Here is an 18,106-nt window from a genome sequence, read left to right on the forward strand (position 1 = left end):
GAGAGCTGAACGCTAGGAACTCACACTCGTAGGACTGAAACATTTAGAAGTCCTACTTAGCACCATTAAAGTCGGAAGAACCACTAGCGAGAAATCCACCTTTTGCCTTTTTTTTTTGCCCCTATTCGGTACAGGCTCAATTCACATGCCGAGGTCTCGCCTGCACCGGCCGCTCCCGCTCCGGGCCGGCGCCGCACGAGTTAAAGGCGGCGCCGTTTGGCCCCCGCCGGGCGCCGTCGCCGTGGCGGCGCGGGGAGGGCGGGACGGCCCGGCCCGGCATGGCCGCCACCGGCGGGGACAGCGGCGGGGCGCCCCGGGAGCGCGGCATGGCCGGCGGCGGCGAGCAGGCGGAGGACGGGGAGGACAACATCCTGTACGACCTGCTGGTCAACACCGAGTGGCCTCCGGAGACGGAGGTGCAGGTGCGTGTGGCCGCGACACGGCCGCGGGCGGGGGAGGGGACCGGCCACGTTGGCGCGGGCGGGGACGCGGCGGCGCCCCGGGGGCTGCGGGGATGCGCTGGTGCCTCCGGGGAGGCTCAGCGGGATGCCCACGCTGTTCCTGGCGGGCACACGGGGTGTTCGTGCGACCATTGTCCCCTTGTGCCTTCGTGTCGCTTAATTCCCACCGTGGCTTGTGCCACCTGGGATGTCTTGAAGTGTTTCTGGCTTATTGGACAGTGTATATCGGGTTTTACTGTTGAGCTGGCACAAGCGAAGCTATGGGGAATGATGTCCAGGTGTCATCTCTAGAAGATGTGCAGAGAGAGATGTGTCATCTCTAGAGAGATGTGGAGTCTGTGCTGGTGAAAATAGGACCTTCGTTGAGTTTACCTTGTATGAGGAAAATGAGATCCTCTCTCTGGACTCCTCTACCAGTACAGTTGTGTCTGTACTTGCAGGAGTGGGGTAAAAGGGAAGAATACTTCACTTTATGTCCACAACGCACACAGATAGCCATTTGTGATTTCTTAAGCCGGCCCTTAAGAAATCAGAAAACACTGTTCTTGTACTGCAGTTTTTTAGTTATTTCTAGCTGTTCTTCTTCCCAGGTCTCCAGAAAGGCTGAGAAGCTCTTTAATCTTCTCCTTTTCATGTTTTGCTCTGCAATGTGCTGAGCTTGGTGCTTCTGTGTCTGCTCTTGTCTGACTTGGATGTAGAGGATGCAAACAATGTGTTTTTATTTCTTTCTCGTAGTGGCCTTTAAGTCCACTGAAGTTTTTAATGCATTTCCCACCGAAAATTGGTAATAGAAGCATTTTAATAAAGTTTTGTGCTTAATGAGAACAACTGAACAGAAAATATATAAAAACATCATAAGTGGAAGAATGTACCTGTTAAAAATTACTGGAGCCATGCTCAAAAAGTAGGTTTTCATTTATCAGAAAGAATTCTTGTTGTTGTTGGTCTTGATCTGTAAATTCTCAGTTGCAGCAACAGGTATGGGTGTTTGGAAAACATGATTGCAGTGTTACCATTTATTAGCTTAATGGGTTATTTTGTATCGATGAATCTATAGGTACACCTATTTTAATTCAACTGCATTTTGAGAAATGGTAAATAGTCTTTGTTTTTAGTAGCATATGGAAACAATTTTCCTGTTGCACACCATGAGGAGGACTTAGGTATGATGACACAAGGCTCTGGTGCTTCTACAGCCGTGTTAAGGGGGCACATTTCTGACAAGTGCCTTTTCTGCTGCCATTAGTGTTTTTGAGGTTGTATGGTAAGTTAAGGAATTGATTAGTCTGAGAAACAATCGTGTTGTTTCATCTCCTTTTGCTAAGTGGTCTCTTTAATACCCCTGTAGGTACCAAGGGGACTGTGAATAGGATGTCAGTGAGGCAGCGCCTCCCTTCAGTGGCAGCATGTGGGGATGCCAGTTTAAAGTGGCTGTGTAACCATAGTCTGACTGTCCCCATCTGCCCTGGTAGTCAGAATTTCTAAGCACTGTTGAATTCTGCTTGTCAGCTTAAGCAGATGGTGCTGGTTATTTTAAACTTGGTATTTCTTGCCTATTTATTTTAAAGATAATACCTGTTTTCAATAGCAAAAGTTGGAAGGTTTGAAAATACTGTGCTGTATAGTTTGCTTGGATTTACATTTTTCTTGGAAACTGTCAGTACTCAAGGATGCTTCTGATAGTCTTTTTACCATTTTAATTGGAAATTGATTTTACACTGACAACATAGGCAAACAGATTATTTTGTCAGTATGAGTCAGTTTTTGCCATAAGGGGTCTTAACAGTGATATTACTTAGGTGATTGTCCTAAGTGGCTAAATGTCCTTAGGTGACTTCCCCTTTGGAACATCTGTCTCTTTTCATCCTATTTTTTTCACACTCTTCGGAAAAAAATCACACCCTACTTTCTTGTAGAACTGAATCTTTTGGAATAAGTGAGGTAAGGAATGGTAGAAGGCGAAGGAAAGTTGAATGCTGCACTGAGAAATGAAATTAGTTGTTTTCCTGTGCAGTAATTTAGGCTACAAAGCCAGACCTTAAACGTTTACAGGTATTTATTGACTTTATTTTTCTGTTATTTCATTTGGGATGATTAATTTATAATTGCAGAACTTACAGCCCTAATTATTGGAAGATGAGTCTTGTGATGAACCTGTAAAATCATGTTAAATTCAAGATATTGACAAAACTGGTATGGATCTCTTAGGTTGAATGCCCAAATTTGCTTTAATTATAATTCTTGTCAGTAATGTCATTCACCTGTACTGAACGCTCCATAAGAACTTTTTGGGGGAAGACGAGGAGGGGCCGGGGTGGTTATAGCAGTTATTTGTGAAGGAAACACACAAAGAATTGACTACAGCAGAGAAGAGAGTGGTGTGGAAATCAAGCAGTCTGTGTTCAGGGTAACGATGCCATTGTATATAATGCACTGTTCGAGAACACTGAAATATATAATGAGAATAATAGGAATTACTGAGTAGTAGATCCATGAAAATAGTGAATGAGGCAGTGGCTGTGGGCAAAGTTGCAAGAGAAGACTTATGAAATTATTTATGGAAATATAGGCAGATTGAACTCTCTTCCTCAATTTATTTTCCAAAATGTATCACCTGGTGTCCCGGGTTGACTATATGAGCTTTTATCCCCAGTTGTCTTGTTCTGTTTAGTCAACCCAGGACACCTGGTCTTGTGGGGTTTTTTTCATTACAGTCTGACATTTTGAGATTTCCCCAACACCCACTGCTGTCCCCCCAGTAAGCTTGCAGGGTGTGCAAAAAAATCCAAGACTAAGTGGGTGTCTTGTCAGCAAGAAAGTTACTTAGATTTTATTTCTGGAATGCTGTAGGGAAGGAAAAGTTGTTTTCCTAAGAAGGAATGAATTAAAAAAGAGCTGCAGCATATCTGGTAACCATTGCTATAGCTGAAATGATAAGAATATATTATAAAAAGTAAAATTCAGGTCTTCAGGATATAAAAGTAAATCAGTTTTGCAAAGTGTTGAAGATGAGTGGAATAGCAGCCTGTAGTTTAGGCTCAGGAGCAGACGCTTAAAATATTAAAAAAATTCTAAAGAGATGTAAGCAGTTTTAGGAAATGTTTTTTACTGGGAACTTCCTCATAATCCAAAAACTTTTAACAAGCTCTGCTTTTAAGGTCCCTAGGAAATTGCAGCTCTCCCTGAGGTACTAGGGTAGCTGTAAGAAATAATTTATTCTCTCACTTATTTTACGGTAATGCCTTGTTATTTCCTGGCTGATCAACCTGAATGTGGAATGTTATCTATTAGTACAGCTGTGTTTGCTTCTTACATGCTGTGAGATGACAGCCTGGTTATTTGAAAGACTGTTTATAAATTGCCAACTTTGCCTAGAAAACTAATCTTTACTTTAATAATTTAAATTTGGGAGCCCAAATATTATTTTTTAAGCATTGACATACTGCAAAATGTTGATAAATTTGTATGTCTTTCAGTGTTTACTGCTTTGTAACTTGGTGAGGTTGGAATATTTCAGTTAACAAGAAATTTGGTCTATGTATTTTATCTTGAATGGAAGAGAAAATTCAGTCATTGCCTACTCTAATGCTCAGTTTGTGGTGCTCTGATATTCTCATTAGAAAGGTATATGCATGATTGCTTATTTTGAGGATTTGTTTGTGGATCCTTGTTCTCTTCTCAGTTTTGTGTCTTTTTTCTGCTTCTTACTGGGAAATAATGTTATCTCCTCTTATAGATAAGAATATATATCCTATATTGTTTTGTGTTCCTTTTTTCTGTGTTTGGAGATTGCTTTCATTTGTGTAGTGACTGCAATTGCTGCCTTTGCCTAAAGTAGAGCAGGGCAGGTGGAAAGGCTGAGATGGTCTGGGGTATTGGTGGTTGTCTGAATGGCCATATTACATGGTACAAATTGATGTAAAAAGGTGGCTTTTTTCAGAAATAGTTTGTTCTTCTTGATGTTTCTGAAACTTCATGAGAAATCTCTAGGTAGCTTATCACTTAGATATTAGCATCATATGTTGCACACCAAGTAGTTTGACTGCTAGGCATTGCAGATCATTGTGACATTTATTTGGCATAAAAAGAATGCTTTATAATAGCTTACTGGAGAACATAATCAGAGGGCAATGTCTTTTGTTACAACCCAAAGATTGAGGCAGAGCTGAATCAATAGACAATCTGTGGCACATTTTGTTTATTGCATCTTGGCATTTAAATTATTTGGCATTATAACCTGTTTTAGCTTATGCAGTTAAAGTAGACATTTATCTGAAGTGGTGAGTAATAGAAAATACATAAAGAACTTGAAGGCTAAGAGCCAGCTTAAACTTAATCAGTGAATGTATGTATGAGTATTGTATTTAAGTTAAAATGTGTGACATGCTGTCTGATTATGATTATTGTAATTGCAGCCAAGAGGCAGCAGAACACATGGTGCATCATTTATCATCACTAGAGCAATTGCAGGTAAATATTACTTGTTCCTACATTCAAGACTTCTAAAACTGTGTGGATTGCTTGTAAATTTTACAATTTCTGCCCTTTAGAGTGCCTAATGATGAAAGTGGTAATGGAAGTAGAGTACAGCATGTGTTTTCAGGAAGATGTTTTCTGATTGTGAACATGGCTGTGTTATTTTTATGTCAATTTTGTGAGCATTCTTGTCTCCATTGTTTTGTTGGGACAAACTAATAAACCATACATCTTAGAAATTAACAAGCTCCGTGTTTTGCAGAGCTTGTTCATTTCTTGCAGAGCTTGTTTTGCAGAGCTTTTTTGTGTTTGTATTTGAGCCTTTTTTTTTCGGCTCTCTTAACATCTCTTGCACTGGGTTATCTGCTAGTTAGTTCTATGAGGAAGTTTTAGATTCTGATGATATTACATTACATAAACCAAGTGTTAAGTGGCAGTGACTGAATTGTATTTTCATGCAGTAGGAATTTCTCTTAGAATTTGAAAAAATGAGCAGTGCATTTTTTGGTTTAGTTTGTTTTTTATTTGCTGTTTGCATTTATTCTAACATAAGAATTTGTTTTGCAAGTATAAAAGATTTTTCCCTCAGTACCTTTTTCTTTAATGAGAATTTGAGAGTCACTGTGCAGTAACCTGGAATGGTTTTAAGACTACTAGAGATATAATTTTTACCTCTTTCCATTATAGGTCCTGCATTATTTTTGCTTCGGTACCTCTGGTACAGGTAGGTTTTTCAAGAATACTGCAAAAATATTTGGTAATATTTTTATAGCTTTTTGTTTTGATGGAAAGTAATTCCTAATGGGAGTAAAACTGAACGCTTGTTTAGAATATTGTCCAAGGAATGCTTAGAATAGCCACTTTTCATAAATTGAGTTGCAGCTGAAGTCTAAATAGAAGAAGACTGGTATGTACTGGTTTGACTTTGTGCTTTCATCAGAAGCTGAAGTAACATTGCCGTTGGTACAGGTTTCTCCAAACACAGAGTCATTTTCACTCTCAGCTGAGCTACTGCACAGGAAACTGTTATGAGGTTTTTTCTTAAGCCTCAGTGACAGATATGATGGCATGACAGGGTTTACTTCCTTTGGAGTAATAATTTTGATTTTTTTTTTCTTTGACAATTCAAACTCATATGAAAAGCTTGGCAACTATTTGAGCAGCACTCATGCCATTTATAAATTTAAGTTTTGATTGAAAAAGTCATTAAATGGTCTCAGAAATTTATTAGGGTAAGTACAACGTTTCTGGAAAATTTCAGCTCAGTCGTTATATGGCTCAGCAGGTTTGAAAATAACAGTTTCTCGTTTTAAAGGATAATCTGTTTTGTGGAAAGGGGCATTAATGTGACTTCCTGTGAAACAATACTGTCCTTGAATTTCTCGGGGAATGCTGTTTTTCCTATTGCTGGCGTTCTACTTTATTTTCGTGCACCTACTCTTCCCAACCCCTTTTCTCATGAGGAGATGATGTTTATGGGCAGCATACTGTCATGTGAGTCTAGTTCTAAGAATTCAATTGTAGACAGAATTCACTTACTTACTTTTCTTCCCTCCCTCCAGTAGTCATAGTTAAAAGCTAATTTCAAGCTTTTGTAACTTATTCTAGTTGCTGTTTTCATGTATTTGATAAAAGAGTTTTGGAGGGAGTTTGGGAGGCCTCTAGTTTAAAGTCCCTCTAAAAGCAGGAGAACAGTGAATTCTGACTGCGTTCCTTGGGGCTCCATCCAGCTAGGTCTTAGAAAGGTTAAAGGATGGAGAACCCAGAGAGTCTCTGGTCAGCCTGTTCAAGTTTCTGACTGTCTTCATGGTGAAAAAAATCTATTCTTAATGTCATCTTGGAACCTCCTTGGTTTTGAAATTGCAGAGACATTTAGATTGGAAAGGACCTTTACAGTCATTGATTCCAACCATTACCCCAGCACTTCCAAATCCTCCAAAGGGTTGATCATAGTTTGTTGTGTTCCAGCCTTGCACCTCTTGTTGCTCCCATCTTTCTGGTATCAGTGAGAAAGCTGCTGTTTTGTCATCCTGAAGCTTTTCCTTCTTCATGCTAAACAAATACAATTCCCACAGCATCTGATTTATTGCAGAGCAAGTACTCCAGTCCTCTGATCATTTTGGTGCCCCTCCTGTTTGCTGGTGTTGGGTGTACCAAAACTGACTGGTGACCAGAGTGTAAAGAGTGATAAATGAATGATCAGTTCCCTTATTGTGCAGTTTTGTTCTGTTAGTAAAAACAAGGCTGTTGTTAGCCTTTGTTGTTGGCAGGGTGCAGTGTTGATTCATGTTCAGTTGCAAACCCTCTCAGGTAACTGATGGTTGCCTTGAAGCCGAGTTGTCTGGTGTGTGTATCTCAGATGCTGCATTGGTTCTCTGTGTGTTCTGATTGATCCTGATGGTTTTGGTATTTCAGCCCTGCAAAGTTTTCTCTGCCTGCTGGACTGGTTCGCCTGGTTAGTAAGCAGATCAACTGGCACCTCGTACTTGCAAGGTAACCAGCCCCCATGCTTTGCCATTTCTGACAGGAGTGAATGTATTAATGCTTCCTCTGCTCCCCCACCATCCCCACTCAGCCATGCTGAGTTGCTTTGTGCTAAAGATGTGCTATTCTTTCTGGTCAAGAGAAATACTGCAGGCTCTCACAGGTGGCCTCAGTGTGCTGCCTGGGGACTCCTACCTCCTTCCCTTCAGTTACTGCACCTCTCACTCAGGGCTTAATGTCTGTCTAGCTTTTGGGGCAAAGTGGCTTGCAGTGCTGTCATTTTCAAATTCAAGTCCTGAATTTGGTTGATTAAAGACTTACAACTTGGCAGGATATATAATTTTAAAATAAGCAATTTATATTTGTGGAAAGTGAATGCATACCCTCAAGATTTGTCTCTGTTGCATACACAGAGAAGTGAGAATTCCAAGGCTAGAACCAACTGTTCTGTGGAATTTTAGCAACATGGCTTTTGTTGCTTTTAAAAGTAAGCGCAGAAAAATGGTTCAGTGACATGGTTACATGAAGTAGTAGGGAAGGTTTTAGTTTATGTTGTATGCAAATACACATAACTTACTAAATTATGACAGTTATTTATACCAGATAAAGCAATACATTGTTGTGTACATTGCTGTTGTAAAATTATCTATAAGCGACATCTGACTCTGACCTCCCATGCAGTGGGATTTTAGACATTGTGCTGTTTTCCCAGTGCTGCTGGAAAGGAGTGGCAGATAGATTTCTCTGAAATGAAAGATATTTTATTTTCAATAAAAACTTATATTTCCCATTTTAATTTTTTTTTAAATTTTTCAATAAGGCAATTTATATTTAACCATAGAGAAAAGCACCTAGGACTCTGATGCACATTCTGTAAGGAGTGGACTTTAAATGAACTTTCACATCTGTTTTTTCTTTCAGCAATGGTAAATTGTTGGCAGTTGTTCAAGACCAATGTGTAGAAATCAGGTAACTTAGCATTGTCTGTTACTTCAGCTCTGGAGTTCTGAGAAAGTGTTTCTGGTCATTTGCTAGCAATACTTTTACAGATTTCTTTTTTTGTTTTGCAGTGTTATATATTGTGAAATTTATCCATGGAACGATCATAAAAGCAGGAGCCTTCTGTTTCTTTTTAGTTCTCAGCCATCCCCCATTGAAAAAAAACCAAAACCCAAACCCAACATAAAACGTCCTTGACCCCCCCAATTATAATGGATGTGTTAATATAAGTATATATATATGTATCTCTCTCTCTGTTTTCAAGATGTGAAAGAAAAACAATCAAGATCCTCAAAAACACTCAGCACAAATGATGGTCTTTCTACCCTTTGCCTTTCTGCCCCTCTAGAAATTCTCCCCTATAAATGGGACAAGGAGCTAGTACCTAGTGTTCTTCTCTGTGGAGTAGCTGGCATGTATAATACTTCACCTTACTTCACAAGTGGTGTGGATTGCTGTAAAGACTGATGCTTTCCCTTTTCTTGTGCTCTCTTAAGAACAAGCTCTCCTTTGCCAGTTCAAGAGCACATTTAGCTGTAGAGCAGATCTTGATTGAGTGTGTTTACTTGCTTCACAAAAATCCATTTGCTAGAAGGTCAGACCTTCCATTTATATGTAAAAGAAGCAAGTGTATGAAAATTGTTCAATCAAAAGTGGTGTGAGCACCATAAACGTCAGCTTAAAGACTATAAAATAAATCTTGTGTTTCAACTGTATTAATGTAACTATATTCTTGCATTGTTTCTAAAATTGTAACCTAGAGAGTACTGACTAGGTTTTTTTTTTCTGAAGTTATATGAAGCACTGAGATGATGCTGTCCTATTTTGTACAGCATTACAAATAAATGAGGGATGTTGGTATTTATGCAGTTGGACAGTCTCTAAAATACTGTTGTTAGTTACTGTAGCTGCCTAGAGGGTGAAAGTTACTATCTGCTTTTTTGAACAAGTAGTTAGAGACGTGCAGGCCTTTGAATTGTGCATTTGGAATATTTTTATAGTGTTCTATTACAGAAAATTGAATAGTGGGGTTTTTTGTATCTAAATATATGAGTCTTTTTTCTGCAGGTCTGCAAAAGATGACTTTGTATCCATAGTTGGAAAATGTCAAGGTACAGCAAACCTCTTCATTATTACTTAGTGTCATTGTTATTCATACATTGCTAAATGGCAGTGTTGGTTTACTTTGACTTCTTAAAATCATTGGAAAGAATTTCTTAATAGTTTTGCTTTGTGACTATCTCTGTTACCCTCTCTCTGCCACTTCTTTCTATGAAAGGATTATATGAAACCTGAATTTGAAATGAAATGATAGTTAGAATTAATGGCTTTGGGAGACATACATGGCTTTTCTTTCTTTACCCTCCTCTGAGATAAGCTTGTAATGCTGGTAGGACCCCTGCATTTTTTTTGATGCAATTGTCTTTTTGTTCTATTTAAGGGATTATATTTATTTTTTGCTTTTATGAATAATTTTATTCTTATTTTATAGTACCAAAGGATCCTAACCCTCAGTGGAGGAGAGTGGCATGGAGTCATGATTGTACATTACTTGCTTATGCTGAAAGCAGTGGAACAGTCAGAGTATTTGACCTGATGGGTAGTGAGCTCTTGGTCATTTCACCGGTATGTGCTCTCTTGGGTTAAATACGAATAAAGTAGAACTTTTTTTAAGGATCATGGATAATTTCCACTTTTTGACCTTTTTTAAATCATGGCTTAGTTTGTTATAAATGCTTACATTGAATACCACACAGAGATGGGCCATAAAAAGTTCCACTATAATACATCCACCATAGACTCAACAAAAGTCATGTGTCGCCCTTACAGCAGCATAAAAGGGTATGTTTTGCATCTGTCCTAAATTGTGGTACATCTGTAGGTGCATCAGACAGTGGAAGTACACCACAATTTGTAGTAATAGATAATAAACCTGCACTTTGTATGCAGAGTCAAATTGTAAACCAAGAAGTATTTCTGCCAGAGTACTTTGATTGGTACGATATTAGATAATTGCTGTTGACAGGCCCCACACAATATATTTTCTATTTTGCATGTTCAAAGGGTGTATTGAACTGGTTTGTGGAGGTGGCTCAAGTGTATTTCCTCAGTATATTGTCTTTGCAGATATTGTAATAATATGATTTCTTGACAATCAAGATAAAAGAAAATGTATTTATTTAAACTGAAACTTTATTTTTTTAAATTCAATATAGTTAATTTAACTTTCTAGTTCTTTCAGTAACAAAGACACTTTTTTAAAAATCCCCTTTCTCTCCCAATGTCTGCCCTCATTTTTGGGTAAAGACAGCAAGTTTTCCAGGCGATCTGAGTTACGCTATTGCTGGATTGATCTTTCTAGAATACAAAGCAAGTGCCCAGTGGTCAGCTGAGCTCCTTGTTGTTAATTACCGTGGAGAACTGAGAAGTTACCTTGTAAGGTAAGCATAAATTTTGACTTGCTTTGAGATGGCACAGTGAACTTCAAAGGAATTCTTTCTACTCTTTAAAGAAAATATATCTGAAGTAATGCTTATATTTTTTTTCCTGGCATACTTAGTGTTGGAACAAATCAAAGCTTTCAAGAAAGTCATAGTTTCAGCTTTGGCAGCCACTATGCCCATGGGATAACAACTGTCATTTATCATCCTGGTCACAGGTAAGTGTTCTGTTTGCTACCTGACGTTGGTATGTAAATGATGAACAAAAAGTGGCAAAATAAGCATTGAGGTGTGTTGGATAGGGAGGGGGAGAAAAATCTATTCTTGCTAAATTTGGTATTGAGGGCAGCAGTAATAACAAGTCATGTCTCTTCTACTATGAAAGAGGAACCTTAGTTCATCTCACTTGACTTTCATTATTCCATTAGTAAAGTAATGTCCTTTTCTGTTTGAGTACCTTGCATAAGCAACATGCCCTTTTTAGAATGTCAGGAATAGTTTCAAAAGAGGTTTCTGAATGTGATGAAAGATGAGTAATGTTGAAGGATAAATTTAATTAGTTTTTTTTTTTTCTTCTTTTATTTTTGGGGAGTAATTTTTATTGTGGTTTTTTTTTGTTTTGTTTTGTTGTTGTGTTTTGTTTTTTTGTCTGGAATTCATTGCTGGACTTATTGGTGAGCCCATTTTCCCTAGTGCTCTGAGTGGAACTGCCAGGCTCTGGTATTTGGAGTTGTCTTGTGATGTGATTTCTCTGTTAGTACCCTATTGAGTAGAGAAACTGGACTTGAAATGTGAACTGACTGCCTGCATGCTCTTGAACCCAATGTAACTGAAATAAGTCCTGGTTAGCCTATTACTTTTGCTAAAAATAGTTCTACTTTTTTAGTATCAATCTGTTATGTACAGGATAAACTCAGTAACTCTGTTTCTATTTCTCTTTAATTGTAGGAATTAAACTTTGTTCTAGATATTTTCCTTGAATTAGATCTGCTAGGATTGAATCTCAGTGCCATGTCATATCACTGTATTGTTTTAAGTGGAAATTAGGCTTGGCTTTAAAATACGAGAAGCAACTCACTGTTGTAAAAATTTCTTCTCATTCTTCAGTATTAAGTGAGCTGTCATATCTATCTTAGGAAAAGAAATTATTATAAATGAGATGTAATGTTCTTCTAGCTTATTCTTTTGAGAGATTAATTTTGTATATGGCTTTTTCTTTCCCCCTAATTAATATTTAGTGATTTCACATAATTAATACTCAGTATACTAAATTCACAGTTTTGAGGTAATAGTTGTGGGTTATGGAGCTTTGGTAGCACTACATGACCAGACAGCAGAACCAACCCATTGTATCCTTTCATCAGACCAGGGTTAATGGTTGTTGTAGCTCCTGCTATGTGCAGCCTGTTGAGTGGCTTAGTAAAGTTGAAAAATTGACATTTGAAAGGATGGACAATTGGATGGAATGGATGGAAAACAAAAGAACCGGAGTTTTTTCCCCCTGATGGATGCAAGTCTTTTCTGTTTTTAAATTTAGTCTGTGGTAGAAAGCTTGTAAATTGGACATTGGAGAATTCTAAATTTGTGGGTAAAGTCTCTTGCTGAAATTTTCTTGTTCTCCCAAAAAACCCTAGAAGGGCTTGAACACAAGTACTTGATAGTTGTGCATTAAAGAAAATTGTTGATAGGCCTCGAAGTTTTAATTTTCATTAATGTGTTTGATCACTTAACACAAGTTCAACTTTGTAATTTTGTGCTTTCTTGCATTTCATTTAATCTCAGGTGGTGAAATTATATTGATCTCCCTTCATTGCTTGTAAGGCTTGACTTACTGCATTACTGTATTACTGTGTATTTACTCATGACCCATTATAGTGCAATAAAATAGCAGTTAAGAACTTACTTTACTTAATTTTTTCAACTAGACGTATGATAATTGCAAAGAGAATATGTCAGTAGGGAGTGTTTCTGAATCTGTAGGAAAACTTGAAACTATAGCTTTTGGAAAAAAATCCAATAATGACTTTTACTGTTTTGGAAAAGTATTATATACCTTAAAGTTAGATACCTAGTGCTGGTGTTCTGTCATCTGGGGTGAAATTTATGGTGCATTTTAGTTGACAAAACTTAAATGTCTGCTTCAGTGTGAGCTCTTTTTAAACTCAAATCCAAGGTTCAACAGCTGCTTGTTTTAGTATCTTAATTTGGAACTGAATGTGTCATTTCTGGGTTTATCTGCAATTTCTGCAGGATATGCTTGATACTAAAGTATAAAGTTTGCAATGAAGGGCTTGTGATGAAGGAGTTAGAGGGTTTCAGATTTATTTAAAATTTTTGTACCAAAATTGCTAAGTAAAGAAGGGCATATCAAGTTTTTCTTGGGAACCTCAACTGAGCTTGTTCTCGAGACAGGAGTTACACTGGTTATCTTCAACCCAACTTTGCATAAACCTGTGGAGTGGAGTACAACTGAGGTACTGCAAGAGCAGCCTGTTTTTGAGACTGGAGGAAACCTTGGAGGTCATCTAATCCATTCCCCTTCACCTCAGGGTCAGCTAGAGGACGTTGCTTGGAGCCATGTCACTGCAAGTCCAACACCTGCACGTTTCTGTCCTCCCTTAGGAGCATGGTCTGTGTCAGGGCCTCTGAGGTGCTGGGGAGCTGCTCCAGAGGGTGCTGGAGGCTGAGCCTGGCAGCGCATCACTGTGATCTTTTTGGATCAGACACAAAGACAGGTTCTGGGCATCTTTTTCTGCAAAATGCTGCACTCTAGGCCTGGCATTTCCATAGGTCTTTTTCCAGGTTTTGTTGAAAGGGTTTCTGACCCCTGCTAATCAGGTGTCTATCTAGAACAAAAGCTCAGATCACTCTTCGATTAGGAACAGCTGGCAGAACTTGCTGAAATCTTCTAAAGCATGCTAGCTAGCTCTTCCTGTCAATGACAGGCATTGTGAAGTTCCTCAGAGGCTTTCCAAGAATTCTCTAATGGTCTCAGGAGTATGTAGATGTTTAAGGATCTAGGAATGAAGCCTGGAAACTGCTGCATGTTGGCTGTGCTATGTGTAGAACACATGTGCAAAGAAAAAAAAATTAGGCTTCCTCAAGTTCATGTCTCCTGTTGCAGTTTTTGGTGAAAGTGACTTCTTTTTTTACTGCTGTAGGCTATTCTTAACACCACAGAATAACCAAAACTCTTGAGAACTTTAAGCATCACTCTTCAGAGAGATCTTACCACTTTGTAGAATTACATGAAAACTGGTTGTAGCCAGGTGGGGGTCAGCCTCCTCTCCCAAGTAGTCAGGAAGGCATAGAAGAAGATGAGGCTTAAGCTCTTCCAGGGGAGTTTCAGATTGGATATCAGGAGGAATTTCTTCACATCAGGGGTGATCAGACATTGGAATGGACTGCCCAGGGAAGTGGTGGAGTCACCATCCCTTGAGCTGGTCTAGTTGACATGGTAGTGTTTGGTCATAGGTTAGTCTTGATGATCTCAGAGGTTCTTTTCCAGCCTGATGATGTTTTTCTGTCATTCATCCATGGTATAAAATCATCCTGCTGTACGTTTGTGACTAGCAGGAGACCTGGCAATACTAAATAAACTTTACTGATGTCTTAAAAGGATTAAATGTGGAAGGAAATTTTTTTCCTTTATTCTTTCTTTGCCTTTTGCAGCTGTAGTTTTGGCATCCCTGGCAGTCAGAGCTGCGCTGTGTGAGCGGCAGCTGCTACTGGGGGCAGAGCACTTTGGGAATGATTGGCCTTGGGAAAGGTATAATGCAGCATTCCCAGGGCAGAGTTTGGGCTCCTGCAGTTGTGCCTTTTATTGTGTGGGTACTTCACCTTTTGGTGGGTGATTCATTACAATCATGCTTCTAAACAAACACCTTTTCTCAAAGTTTTCATCAAAGTATTCATCAGTATAGTATAGAAGTGCTTGTTAATGAGGTGAAAGGGCTTCAAGGGCAAGTACTGTGATACAGTTTAGTGTAATAATTACAAGTTTAGTGTAATAATTGCAAGACTTACATAAAAGTTTTTAAAATGCCACCTATGGTACTAGTGTAATGATTGCAGGTTACTGTAATAATTACAAGACTTACATAAAAGTTTTTAAAATGCCACCTATGGTGTGCAGTGAAAGTATTACATGCACATGTATAACTGGAACAGTGGCTTTAGACAACAGAAGTGACAAGCCTTATTGTGTTTAGTTTTTCAGTGAAAGAGAAGTAGCTTTTGTACCACATCTAAATAAATGGGAATCTGTTGGTTAAACAGAATGATCAGAACTTGTTATATGCTTAAGCAGTAATTTTTTATCGTTTTTGAAGGTAAGAAGGAAACTCAAACTTGTGGCCTGACTTATTTTATTCTAGATGTTGGAAATTATGACTTACCTGGAAAGCTAGGGATGAGAATGAATAATTATACATGCTACAAATAACAAATGTTACTTGAATGACATTGAAGTTTTTTTAGATTTCAGGGTATTTATTCACAGACAAAGTTTATTGGTCTGTTAAGTGTCTTGGTATATTTAGCCTTTTGTTACTCTAAGCAAACTGCTGTAGACTTTAGAAATTAAAAAAAAAAAGAAAAAAAAGGTAGCAGTATAGGAAATCATAATGCATCTTTATATATATTACAGACTTCTCCTTGTAGGAGGCTGTGAAACAGATGAAGATGGAGTGTCTAAAGCAGCTGGTTGTGGAATATCTGCTTGGAGAATTCTGTCAGGCTCTCCCCATTACAAACAGGTCACTAGTTATGAAGATGATGTTAGAACAGTAAGTTTGTCTCCTCATTTTACTGGATGAATATTGTTGCTGGAAGCTCAATAAACATCTCTTTATGAAAGATGAATTTAATGGGATGTTTTGCTGTTTTCTAAGCTATGATACATATGTCTAAACAGTTATCTTTTTCCCCACAGCATCTGTTTTTGCTTTTTCTGTAATATGATTTGAACTTTAGGTTCTTCATTATCACTTGCGGTTTTAAAACCAAAAACGAGAAGAGAGGAGTCTGTAAATTTCCAAGCTACATTTCTTGCTCTTATTTGTACTTTGGAATATGTTACCTGTCTTTGTTGGAAAAAAGTTACAGTTTGTTCTTCTATTACTTCAGAACAAAAGGTAGCACGCCTGAAATAAATATTTCAGTTTGCTTCTGGCTCCTGATTTCTTTTGCTTCTAGTAGGAGTAAATGAGGGTTGCTCCAGATAGACAATTTGGCACTTGGCCTTGTTAAACTTCATATGGTTGATGATTGCCCATCTCTCTAATTTGTCAAGATCTTACTGCAGAACCTCTAAAGAATCTTGCAGAGTTATTTTAGTATTTCAAATATGACTTCACTTTTGGTGCCTGAAACAGTGTATGAGATTGTTTTTCATTGTATGATTTGTTTCTGTTCTTACAGGCACAGAGAAGAGGATTATTAAGGATTATGAATTTAAGATTTTACAGCAGGCGAGGAACAGAACAGGTATTAAGATCTAGGTCTACTTCAGAAATGTATTTTGCTAACATAATTGTCCATTAATGGCTACCTGAGAGACTGACTGAAAGTAGATTTTAATTTATGCAATTTAGGAATTAACGTTCTATTAAATTAATCAAAAAGCTTTAGCATAAAATGGAGTAGCTTGCCGTTTATTTGGCTTTCTTAAAAATCCAGTTAGTTCCATTTGCTGGAGCTTGAATCATTGGGTTTCAGGAACAGGTCTAGAGATGTAGAGTTCAATATTAAATGTAAAAGAAGGTATAAGAAGCCACCTAATTATTTGTTAATGAATGTGATAATCAGGCCATGTTAGATGTGTTATATATTCTACAAGAAGAAAGTGGATTGTAATGGTGTTTCTCAAATATATGCCCAAGAGATAAAGAGTAAGAACAAAACTCAGCCTTCTGCACTACACGTATTTCACTAAAAAACAACAAATAAGTCTCAGCCCACAATTTTCACACCATGTGAGAAAGAAGAAATGTGTGGATTCAAACTAATCATTTATGGCTTAAATAGGGCAGACACAAGGACTTTATTTTTACAGTCTGGGATACTATGGAAGCATTTTGCTAAGTAGCTTCCAAAGTTTATTATGGGTCAGACTTCTCTTCCCAGGATACACGTGAACCTAATGAAACTGCTGATCAGAATCAACTTATTCTTAACAAACTCTGGGTATGGATCTTGTGTTCTTCTCTGCCATGAATGAGTGTTAAACCTTGAATGTTGTGCTGAAGTGTGGGTGTGCTGAAGTGTGGGTGTGTGCTTTCTATATTTCTAAGGTGTTGTGCATGGTGCTCATTCATGGCTTTCTTCTCCATGCCTTAGGAGCCTCCCATGCAGTACTGCTTTTCCTCTTCTTATCTCTTGTCTTCTTGTCATGTCTAGCCTTGGTTTGATTCCTTTTTCTATCCCCCTTTCCCTTCTTGTAAAAAAAATTGTTTTCCCTTCTTTTGCTTTAGAAGGAAAGAACAGTAAAGAATCTGTCTACCACCTTCACTCTGTCCTCCTGAGTGGCTGATCTGAGTTGCAAATGACCTCAGTAGATTCTTGGGATGTTTTAGGTGGCTGGTTAAAAGAAGAAGTTGCCTGTTTAATTGGAAAGGGAAAACAAATCTTTCTGAATCTTTCTCAAGGGTGGAACAGGGAGAGATTTTATTTCCTTCACTGAAAATGCTAAAGATAAAGCTGACTTAAACTTTTTTAGCTGAAAAGCTTGTATTGCATGTAGCTGTAGTAAACTTCAACTTCATTGCACTTGCCAGTACTAAATTAATGAAGAAATATGGAAACTTATTTATCCTCTAATGTTTCGATCCAATTTCAGAGATTGTGGCTTAAATATGTAAGGTATAATTTTTATTCCTAGTGTGAAATTAACATCACGTTTAAAATATGATAGAAACAGCAGCTTGAGGACTTGTATATTAGAACTGGCTACACTGGGATTTGATTCTTAGTGTCATTAAATTATACTTAAAAAATGTGAAGTGCCAGCCTGCTGAGTTTCTCAACATCTTTTGCTGTTCCCTTAAGCTGATGAGCTGTTTACAGGGGCAGCATTGCCTGCTTTGGTAAAGGACTGATTAATTTTTATAGATAACAGGGGTTGGGTGATAAATTTGAGGGTGTTAATGGCCACCCAATATCTAAATCTCACAGCCAGAGAATTATTACTGACTGCTGAGTAAACATTTACCTTCTTTCAAGATCTGTGATGTATACCACTGATCA

General features: G+C 38.1%; 1 protein-coding gene across 2 annotated transcripts in view; it reads left to right on the forward strand.

Annotated features, from left to right (window-relative positions):
- The first annotated feature begins 268 nt into the window (after window positions 1-268).
- NBAS (NBAS subunit of NRZ tethering complex) overlaps window positions 269-18,106 on the forward strand; it is a 159,498-nt gene continuing 141,660 nt past the window's right edge. For both annotated transcript variants that reach the window (XM_084203427.1, XM_084203428.1), the window contains exons 1-11: window positions 269-422; window positions 4,877-4,931; window positions 5,625-5,661; window positions 7,353-7,430; window positions 8,343-8,390; window positions 9,489-9,532; window positions 9,913-10,046; window positions 10,728-10,861; window positions 10,981-11,079; window positions 15,510-15,648; window positions 16,283-16,348. In XM_084203427.1, the coding sequence (XP_084059553.1) occupies window positions 279-422; window positions 4,877-4,931; window positions 5,625-5,661; window positions 7,353-7,430; window positions 8,343-8,390; window positions 9,489-9,532; window positions 9,913-10,046; window positions 10,728-10,861; window positions 10,981-11,079; window positions 15,510-15,648; window positions 16,283-16,348 (978 nt within the window). In that variant the 5' untranslated portion in view covers window positions 269-278. The remainder of the gene's footprint in view (window positions 423-4,876; window positions 4,932-5,624; window positions 5,662-7,352; window positions 7,431-8,342; window positions 8,391-9,488; window positions 9,533-9,912; window positions 10,047-10,727; window positions 10,862-10,980; window positions 11,080-15,509; window positions 15,649-16,282; window positions 16,349-18,106) is intronic.

This window comes from Fringilla coelebs, assembly GCF_963513975.1.
Source record: "Fringilla coelebs genome assembly, chromosome: 3".
Classification (NCBI taxonomy): Eukaryota; Metazoa; Chordata; class Aves; order Passeriformes; family Fringillidae; genus Fringilla; species Fringilla coelebs.